Consider the following 9,932-nt stretch of genomic DNA (forward strand, 5'->3'; position numbering starts at 1 on the left):
ACATCATACGAATGAGATAGTTTATATAACAAAAATTGTCCTCAGACTCAAGCCAAGGAGATTGGATTCTATATCTCTCTTTCTCAAAGACAGGTTATAGATATTGATCTTAATGTCTACAGTGTTTCCTTTCTTCTATTTTCGATCCCCTTTCTTGAATGTCTTTTCCTCCTTTTATATCATCTTTCTTCCTCTCTCCATCCTCCACGTATGGATCAGATTACTGGTTTGGATACTTGTCCCATTAACCCATCCTTGAAGTCTTTGGAGGTAGCTGTAAGGCTGAACCCTAATGCTCAGACATCACTTCCCCATTAATGCAGCCAGAGGTTTAGCTGCAGAGCATTTAATGCGGTGGTAGCAGCTTTATCTTTGGATATTTCATAACCCTTCTTCCTATCCTGTGCACCCACCATGATCTCCTATACTTATAGGATCTCCTCGAACATCACTTTTAGATGTCGAGCAACCCTTTCCCATCTCGGCTTTATCTAGCCGAGGACGGACTCCTCCTCGGACCATATTCCGGGATGACCTTAATCAGCCTTCGCCTCTTTATCCATTAACACTACCTCTTGGGTCGATACTCCCACATTCTCAGACCATTTAGTGTTCTAGGATTGGGCCTCTGGCCCAATACATACTCCTAAGCCCGTTGATCCTACACCTACGATAAAAAAATTATAAATATAATAAGAGAATAAAAATTTTGAATAATATATTTGAAACTCAAACAGTTTAGTTGTACAGGAAAAATAAATTAGGAAAATATAACGTACGATAAAATAATTTATCAAAATATGGACCACCTAAAAAATGAATAATATCAATCAAATAAAGTCAGATAATAAAATGATTATATATTTTTTGAGATAAATAAATGAAAAATAATTTTAGAAATTGTTTTAAGTTTTTGAGAGAATAAATTATTTTCTATAAAATTTAGAGAACAAATTATATATTATATCATACTAAAATACAATTATTTATTCCCACACATCGCATGAGTTTGCGACTAGTAATAACTAGTTGCTAACCCGTGATATGCATGAGAACCTATCTATTTGTGAGGTAGACTAAATTTTTTTTATAAAATCTTAAATTGATTAAGAAACTACACCATTACATGATTTACTCTTGTATGACTTTAATTTGTGTTACAATTTGATGAAGAAGTCATTGCTTGAACGTGAAATGACTTACAAAAAATTTGTCAAACAATTTCAGATACTGTAAAAAATAACTTAAAAATTCAGATATTAGACCTTTTGAAAGACCAAAAAATATTAAAGAATCAAATGATTCACGGCTTAAAAATTATTGAAACAAAACAAAATATATATGATTTAAAAATAGAAAAATATAAGAAAAAGATTGGGTTACATTCAAAAGAATAATCCATGACTATAAGTTTACACCCTATCATAAAATATAATGTTAGTGGAGTAAATAGATAATAATAATAATAATAATAATAATAATAATAATAATAATAATAATATCAATGTTTGAGTTTAAGTTGAATTTGTTAGAAAGATAGAGTTTCACTCCTTGTTAAATTTAGATTAAACATAAATAATTTTGTTTAAAAAATTGTGAGAGCGATTCGGTTATAAATACTGTGGTCTGCTGAGGGAGTATAAAATTATAAAACGACGTCGCCTAGATATTGAAAAGTTCCTCAAAACGCTGTTGCTTGGAAAGCGGCTTTCATGCCCACTTCTTCGTTTACTGTGTAGACACAAATCCTGAAAATTTCAACCCATGTTCTCGCTTTCTCTCGCAACCTCTTGATCCTCTTGTAACTCGTTCGAGCTCGACTCAGTATCCGATACCGCACCCATTCGACGTCGTTTAGCAGTGAAAGTGTAAGCCTTATAATTTTTCCCTCTTTTTATTTCTAGGGTTTTTTTTTTTTTTTAAAATTTTAAAATTTGTTTATTTTTTCTCTCGCAATTATGCTTTGTGGGATTTGAATTGTGTTAAATGTTACCAATAAAAAAAAAGAAAGAATTTTGTTAAAAATTTCAATTGCGAATTCCTGAAAATTTGATGCTCCTTACTCTGTTGTGTTTGATTAGGTACTCTTTATTTAGGGTTTTTTTTTTTTTTTTTGCTGGTGATTTAGAAAATTTGAACTTTCATGTGCATTACTGTAATGGGTTTCGATTAATTTCAAATATTATTGTCCTATGTACGGATTAGATACCGTAGAAGTGTGATTTTAGCATAGATTTATTAATTGGAAGTTGTAGAGCTCTGCTTTGAGTTATTGTAGTTGAATCAAGGTGGAAATGCAGCATAAATTTATTGTTGGAAGCCGTATATAATGCGCCATAACTCGTTTATTTCATGTATTAAATGCAAACATAATATATCATATGTGTGGCTAGTGATATCTTTGCTGTTGAATACATGGCTTTGATTATGGAATAATGCTGGTTGAAAAGTGGGAGTTATTGATGCAATCTAGAAATTATATGGTGTGAGCACAATTTGATGTTTCGAAGAAACATAGCTCTTACAGTCTTGTAAAATTGTTTACGTGCAGGTGTGTGCATACTGTTATTCTCTGAATTCCGGGCGGTTTCTTTTGCTTGTGGTTGTGGACTGGATCTCCAATTGTCGAAATATTGGTTTCACGGTGTCATGGTTAGTTTCAATGTTCTCAAGTATATTTGAAAAACTTAAAGCAGTATTATGTATTGGAAACATGACTCACTTTATGGAATTCTTTGCTTTTTCATGTACGATCTTAAGTATTCCATGGGGATTTGATGTTGATGCGTCTTTTTTATGTTGTCGATTGTGTTTTCTTTTAACCATTGATTGTTGGTAGCTGGTGCACAGCTTGTGCGTTGCCTAGTGTTTCACCTATTAAATTGGTTACACTTGCATCTTACTGATAAATTCTCTTTGGGTTTAGCCTATCTAGTTCTGGAACCATGGTTAATGTGATTTTTGTGTCTGACATTGCAACTAAATCATGAGCCATTAATATTCATTATTGAATAATTGTATGCTGATGTAGGATTTGTGTGTTACTTTTGCCCCATCTGTTAAATGCCATACCAAACTCAGAATGTTTTCAACCAATCCCTAGATATTGTTTGGGATTCGAAAAATATTTCAGATGTTGAAACATGATGTGTTGAAGTATCATCTTGAAGTTTTCTATATAAATCTATTTTTGCTCATCATTAGTTGAAGTTAGTTTGTCTACTTATCCTTGTGTCTACAGGGTGCTTATGCAGCATCAGCCAGGTTCAAGATGTTTCTATGCTCTGTTTCAGCAAATAATGTTTTCCTAAACATGACTAATTTTCTAGAAAACAATTTCTAGGTTTTATGTTTTTATACTTTATTATGCGAAGAAACAGTTTTTCTCTGGATTTACTTTGAGAGTGAAGTTATTTCTTTGAATCCTAAAAAGGTTCAAATGATTGTAATAATTTTTAAGCTTAATTAATGTAGTAGTAGTATTATAAAATATTTTAGGTCGACTTAGATCTATGCCAGTGAACTCTTGCTCAAATGACACTACTCCCATAAGAGTGAGGCCGAGGGTAATGTTATGGGTAGTATAACTAATAAACAAACAAACAAAAAAAACCTAGTCTGATCTATCGTGGCATTATGTTGTAATGATTGAGTGCAGGATCCCAATGGTTTTACTGACGAGAAGAGTGAAAGCAGGCTTTATGTTGGTAACCTTGATTTGAGAATAACAGAGTAAGGAACACTTTTGAACTTTGTGTTCTTTGTTGGGCTGATGCACTTGACCGAGAATTATGTTTCTCTGCTATATTGAAATATTAATCTCCTTTTTATTTTTATTATTCAGGGCTGCTCTGATTAAGATGTTTTCTCCCTTTGGAAAGATTGTAGCTGAAGACTTTCTGTGGCATACTCGTGGTCCAAAACGCGGCGAGCCACGAGGCTTTGCTTTCATCCAGTATAGCACAAAAGAGGTAAGCTGATTGCTTTTTCAATTTTTTTTGTTTTTGTTTTTGTTTTCAAGCATTTCCTGATTCCCACCATTAAAGTGAGCATGCAGGAAGCTAAATTGGCCAAGGAGAAGATGCATGGGAAATTAGCTTGTGGGCGCCCGTTGGTTGTCCGTCTTGCTAGTGAGAAGTACTTGGTGGAAACAGCAGAGAAGTTGTCCAAAGGTGTGGGTGACTCACATAAGACAAGCCTTTCTGGTAATAGTTCAGGACAGATGAGTCGAACTGCTAAAATTGCGGCAATCAAGAACAAATTAAAAGCTTTGGAGGAGGATAGCTCTATTTCAAAGAAGCAGAAGCTAGCTGAAAGCGTCTCTACTAGTGAAAGTTTGGATCGGCCCTCTGGCAAAAGATGATAAGAAATTGTAATTGGGGTAGAATTCTATCTAACCGAGAGATTCTGCGAAACCTTTTACCGGACTTCAGAACCTGTGAGGTATTAGCATGGTGCTGAAATTGAAATGATTTCAGAATTTCATGTGATATTCCATGATGTTGTAATTGTCAATGGAATGCTTGTCAATCGAATTCTGATCCTAGCGTTGATAGTGCAAAGCAATTGTGAATTTGAGTTCTGGGCTCCTTTGCTTATTTACGACTTTTAATTTATATTCAGCTAAAATGTAAAGATACGAACAGCAACCTTAAAGTCGAGGGTTGAAATTGAAAGATGGTCATGAAAATGAACCTTTTGAGTTGGACCTAGGAAGGAAACTGAAGAGGGAAAATGAATGTCAATGGATCTGGAAGTCATCTCATCAATAATTTTCTTATGCATTTTGCATATACGACATATCTGTAATATGTCTTTAATAACGTGTGGAACTTTTAGTTGAATGGATTATGAGAGACATGTATGTACCTATATGAAAAATTAAATTATCCTATGAAACTGTCTCATGAGACATCTTTCTCATGAAGTGTGTATTTCACATATCATGTGAAAAATGTCTCATGAGATACCTTCAGAAATTAAAGTTTGAGGAAGGGGTCTATAGATTCACTAATTGCTATTAGTTCCTAATGGGGTTGATGCTAGCCCCGTAAACTGAAGTGGACTAAGAAATCCTAATCTGCCATATAAAACAGGTATAGGAGAGGACATGATAAAGACTACTATATAAAATAGGTATAAAAGAGGGCATGATAAAGGCTGCCATATAAAATAAGTCCCGGAGAGAGCTTGTTAAAGACTATGCTTCTAGAATAACTCAACAACTCTTAATGAAGCAATTCTAGTATCACATAAAAAGTCATAATTTTTGTCAATATTATCCTATGTGGTAGATTGTAATGGATTGAATATCGCTTTCATATGAATCCACCACTTTTTCTTTACCACTCATAATCTGCCACATAGATACTTATTTACTTGTTATTAGAATTTTTTTGCTCCCAACATGTCAAAACTTCCCTTTTTTAATTTTTTTAATTTTTATTTGAGAATTAAACAAGTCAAAAGACTCAAAACTACTTACAATATTCTTTTTTATTTTATTTTATAATATTTGATGGGATCTGCGCAGGTAAAATATTCTAGCAAGTCTCCGACAGGCTATGAGTCCCCAAGTTGGCAGAGAGGCCTCGCTCTCCGGAGGAAACTTTGCTTGACAATGGCGATGATGTTACATCTTCCTTCTCCGTCTGTCTTTACTCCCAACTCGAACTCGAACTCGAACTCCAACTCCAAGTTCCAACGCTCATATTTCTCTTCCCGCCAAATCCCATCAACCGTCATCACTTCAATTCAAGCTCAACCTCATCATTTATCATCATCTTCTTCATCTTCCAATACCTTTCTATCTCCTCCTTTAATTACCACCAAACCCAGTTCGATTCGATACGTAACAGCTCGGTCACTCTCCAATCTCCCTCTCATTTCTCCTAATGACCACTGGGGCACCTGGACCTCTCTCTTCGCCATCGGTGCTTTCGGTATCTGGTAACTCTCTCTCTCTCTCATAGTTTGTTAGTTTTCTCTGAGGACCCAAATGGGGAAACTTTGTGAAAATGAAATAAAATTACATGTAGACTTCAATTTTGTGTTGTATGTACTGTTTTGCTTTTGGTCAAAACAAGAAGGAAAAGTAAAAGGTTGCTCCCAGCTAAGCTACTGGTTGTACTGGTTGCAAATAAGGAAAGTTGCTGCTAGTGTTCTTTAAGCTAAATGAATTTATTTTATAAATTTGTAACTACTTGTTAAGAAGAAGTTGTGTATATGATTTGGTTGAAATTGAAGGTCGGAGAATACTAAGATTGGAAGTACACTGAGTGGAGCTTTAGTGAGCATTTTGGTAGGACTTGCAGCAAGTAATTTGGGGGTTATTGAGAATGAAGCTCCCGCGTATTCTGTTGTTTTGGGATTTCTGCTCCCAATGGCCGTTCCATTGTTGTTGTTTAGAGCAGACTTGCGTCGTGTTATAAAGTCAACTGGGACACTTCTGTTGGCTTTCTTGCTAGGCTCAGGTAATACTAGTTAATATCAGAGTATGCACTATAATGTGCTTTTATATTAAATTGTTATTCTTTTGTTACTCTGTGCTTTCTATGTATTGATAAGGAGGATGTGACTGCTTTCTCGGCTGTGATCTGTTTCAAGAATAGGTGCATTACTGGTCAATTAAGTAGTCATCTCAAATAATGGAATTACCATATGCTACTTGTTAGTTAAGCTCAATTAGCGCTAGGTCTGTGTTAACATTGATTTTTAAAAGGACATGCAGATCAATGTGTAGCTTAAATTTTGCAGGGATTTTCAATTTATAAATCCAGCCTTTTTTATTCTAGTGTAAACTTTAGGAGGTTAATTAAAATTATATATTTTCAGAACAGATGTAAAAACATAGAAGAAGAAACTGAATCTACGAATTGTCTCCCAATGCTTGCCGCTTTTTTCTATTCAAATTTAATTTGACCTATAGTTTTTCTATTTATTTCTAGGCTAGCTGATCGAAGGCTTAGGTCCATAGTTTTTAGTGGACTACGTGTGATGGATCTTAGTGATAGAGCGACTACTCTCATACTAATTTCATTTGCAATGTAGTAAGTCCCTTCAAGTCAATGATTTGGTTTTTCTAATTATCTCTTTTGGTTCTGTAATTACTTCATTCAAATTGTATCAAATGTTCTTTTATTTCTTTGCTTTTTTGGGTGCGTTAAAGGTTGAACCCAGTGCACAAAGCTTCCACTTTTGTGGGGGTCTAAGAGAGGTAATTAGTAGGTAGCCTTACCCCCTTTTTTTTGGAGGATGCTTTACAATATAGAAAAAGATTTTACGTGGACTGTAGTTACCTATCAGATAATTCATCTAAATTTGGGAATAAATGAAGCAAGTTTTAATTTGAAGGCAACCATGCAACCAAGCCCTGTCAAAATCACCTTACTGAAACCTGTGTTTCATGTATTTGTGGCCAATATATTTCACTCTATGTATCTACATATGGGTGGGCTTGGCTTTTTATTTATTAAAGGATTATAGAGCAATGTGGTAGTTATGACTTATGCTTTGGGAAATGTTAAGAATATTATTCAAGTAATCACTCATATAGTCAACTTTTCCATGTGTTGGACTTTTCCTACATACACTGATTTAGAGTCTTGTTGACATTATTTGCATTTTGCTTTGTTCATATTATAGTTGCAACAACAGTTGGAACAGTGGTGGCATATGTGTTGGTACCAATGCGATCACTTGGTCAAGATAGTTGGAAAATAGCAGCTGCACTCATGGGCAGACATATTGGCGGAGGTAATTTGAATAAGCTTCTTACTACGATATATCTATTTAGTTGTGATAGTCTCTTGCTTTTCTCATTTATTTTCCCAATATTCTGTATCATGACTGACGCTACCTTTTTTTGTCTTTTTGAGATGTTGTGTAGCTGTCAACTACGTTGCCGTATCTGAAGCCCTTGGTGTTTCTCCATCAGTTTTGGCTGCTGGTCTAGCTGCAGATAATGTCATCTGTGCAGTATATTTTACGACATTGTTTGCGTTAGCTTCTAAAATACCTCCTGAGACTTCAACGTCAACTAATGGTGCAAAAAACTATATGTTGTTGTGGTTTAACTTTGTCATTGTGGTAGAGTCGTTGGTTCAGCTCTCTTATACTCAGTAGTTTAGTTTAATCCTTAAATCGAATAAAATGCAAATTATGCCCTCTAAGTTTTTGTTGGTTTTCATTGTGGTCCTTAACATTTCAAAATTGGAATTTAGTCCATGACGTCTGATAGCGTTTTCAGTCTTGTGTCTGTTAAGAGGTGGCTGTTTAGTCCCAAATTAAAGTCACCCCAAACTTAGAGTGTTTAAGTTACATTTTAGTTCTGTAAATCCTTTTCCATCTTATTGTAATGTATGATTTTGCATCCATCACCATTTTTTTATAACTAATATCTCTCAAATCTCAAGTTGTTTATGTCCTCTCTATTAATGAGTTTAGTAATCAAATATGAAAGTAGCAGGTTAATGTAATTGTATTACCATAATAGTTAATGAAAGCTGGAACTTTGACAGATGTTGCAATGGATGTTGATTCTGAGCCTGGCAACAAACTGCCTGTGCTACAAATGGCTACAGCCCTTGCTGTGTCCTTTGCCATCTGCAAGACCGGCACTTTCCTCGCAAAATATTTTGGAATTCACGGGGGCAGCCTTCCAGCCATAACAGCAATCGTTGTTATTCTAGCAACTGCATTTCCAAAACAGTTTGCTTATCTTGCACCATCTGGTGAGGCTATGGCTTTGATTCTAATGCAGGTGAGATTACAAATTTAGTTGGATTTCAAAATTCCAAAAGTAGCACTAGTTTTTGTGAAAGATGATTAAAATTTTCAGGAAGTGACTTGTTTTTGGTAACTTGTTTTCTTGATCAACAGGTATTTTTTGCTGTGATTGGTGCTAATGGAAGCATACGGAATGTCATGATCACAGCACCTAGTATCTTTTTGTTTTCTCTAGTGCAAATAGCAGTTCATCTTGCCGCGATACTCGGGTTTGGAAAGCTCTTTCGCTTTGACTTAAAGCTTTTACTTTTAGCATCAAATGCAAATGTTGGTGGCCCTACAACGGCATGTGGAATGGCCACAGCAAAAGGGTGGAGTTCTATGGTTGTTCCTGGCATTCTTGCAGGCATTTTTGGAATTGCCATTGCGACTTTTCTTGGCATTGTATTTGGCGTCAAAGTGTTAAAATACATGTAAAATCTTCGTATTTTGAATGTCAAAACTGGCATGAGTTGTAACCAATGTAAGCTTCATGTCATGCAATAAGAGAACCAGCACATTAGCAAAAAATTCATTTCTGAGAATGGTTCAACATTCTTGGTGAATGCTTGAGTGGTAAGGATTATGCATATCATTATAGGCGATATTTTCCTTGAAAAGAAGAATCTTGCTCCTGAAAGGTTATATAGAAGGGCGAGTGCTTAATTGTTACCATAATGTTTTTGGTGAGGGAAATGAAGTGTTTTAATATTTCCATATCTGTAAGTACACTGTAGCATAGTCGGCAATATGGCTTCAGAATCTTTTAAGCAAAAAAGTGGGTGCCACATAAACATGGAGTCAATAAAAAAAAAGAAAAAAAGAGAGAAGAAGATGCATATTTGTTATGCATGAGATACCTTGTTTACAACAAGCAGGAGATTTAAATCTAAGTTATTTTCATTAACTATTTGGAAAATTGGTTGGCAGTTGGTAATTGACACCAAACTAAAGCTAGGGTTAAGATTTCAGAGTTGATTACAATAAGGCTTTGTTTGGTTGGGGAATGAAAAAGTGGGGGATAGAAGAGATTTAGTTTTTTTTTTGAGTGTATAGCTGGGGGATGGAAATGTGGAGAAATGAAAAATTCTTTTGTTTAGGTGAGAAAAATAATGAGGATAGAAAATGTAATTTGTATAAATTTACTCACATGTCACAATTACATA

At 34.8% G+C, this 9,932-nt stretch overlaps 2 protein-coding genes across 3 annotated transcripts; both read left to right on the forward strand.

Moving 5' to 3' along the window:
- Positions 1-1,728: 1,728 nt before the first annotated feature.
- Positions 1,729-4,582, forward strand: LOC142618421 (uncharacterized). Of its 2 annotated transcripts, XM_075791352.1 has the most exons (5): positions 1,729-1,868; positions 2,552-2,652; positions 3,659-3,732; positions 3,845-3,971; positions 4,058-4,582. In XM_075791352.1, exons 2-5 carry the CDS (start codon positions 2,650-2,652, stop codon positions 4,361-4,363), a joined length of 510 nt encoding a protein of 169 aa, XP_075647467.1. In that variant the 5' UTR covers positions 1,729-1,868; positions 2,552-2,649; the 3' UTR covers positions 4,364-4,582. The 2 variants fall into 2 exon arrangements, with proteins under 2 accessions (XP_075647467.1, XP_075647468.1); XM_075791353.1 differs by lacking the exons at positions 1,729-1,868; positions 2,552-2,652 and having other exon boundaries at positions 3,719-3,732; positions 4,047-4,582.
- An 822-nt stretch (positions 4,583-5,404) lies between these two features.
- Positions 5,405-9,342, forward strand: LOC142619055 (uncharacterized). Its single transcript, XM_075792132.1, has 6 exons — positions 5,405-5,949; positions 6,247-6,473; positions 7,645-7,755; positions 7,889-8,044; positions 8,520-8,761; positions 8,881-9,342. Exons 1-6 carry the CDS (start codon positions 5,519-5,521, stop codon positions 9,202-9,204), a joined length of 1,491 nt encoding a protein of 496 aa, XP_075648247.1. The 5' UTR covers positions 5,405-5,518; the 3' UTR covers positions 9,205-9,342.
- The last annotated feature ends 590 nt before the right edge of the window (positions 9,343-9,932 follow it).

The sequence above is a fragment of the Castanea sativa genome, chromosome 12, assembly GCF_040712315.1.
Source record: "Castanea sativa cultivar Marrone di Chiusa Pesio chromosome 12, ASM4071231v1".
NCBI classification, from domain to species: domain Eukaryota; kingdom Viridiplantae; phylum Streptophyta; class Magnoliopsida; order Fagales; family Fagaceae; genus Castanea; species Castanea sativa.

What these genes read in the sequence shown, in the direction of transcription:
- LOC142619055 (XM_075792132.1), top strand. Translation starts at nt 5,519, where the DNA reads ATGGGATCTGCGCAGGTAAAATATTCTAGCAAGTCTCCGACAGGCTAT. An exon ending in GGGCAGACATATTGGCGGAG is followed by an intron (nt 7,756 to 7,888) that starts GTAATTTGAATA and finishes GATGTTGTGTAG; the next exon opens with CTGTCAACTACGTTGCCGTA. An exon ending in TGGCTTTGATTCTAATGCAG is followed by an intron (nt 8,762 to 8,880) that starts GTGAGATTACAA and finishes CTTGATCAACAG; the next exon opens with GTATTTTTTGCTGTGATTGG.
- LOC142618421 (XM_075791352.1), top strand. An exon ending in CTTGATTTGAGAATAACAGA is followed by an intron (nt 3,733 to 3,844) that starts GTAAGGAACACT and finishes TTTATTATTCAG; the next exon opens with GGCTGCTCTGATTAAGATGT. An exon ending in TCCAGTATAGCACAAAAGAG is followed by an intron (nt 3,972 to 4,057) that starts GTAAGCTGATTG and finishes GTGAGCATGCAG; the next exon opens with GAAGCTAAATTGGCCAAGGA.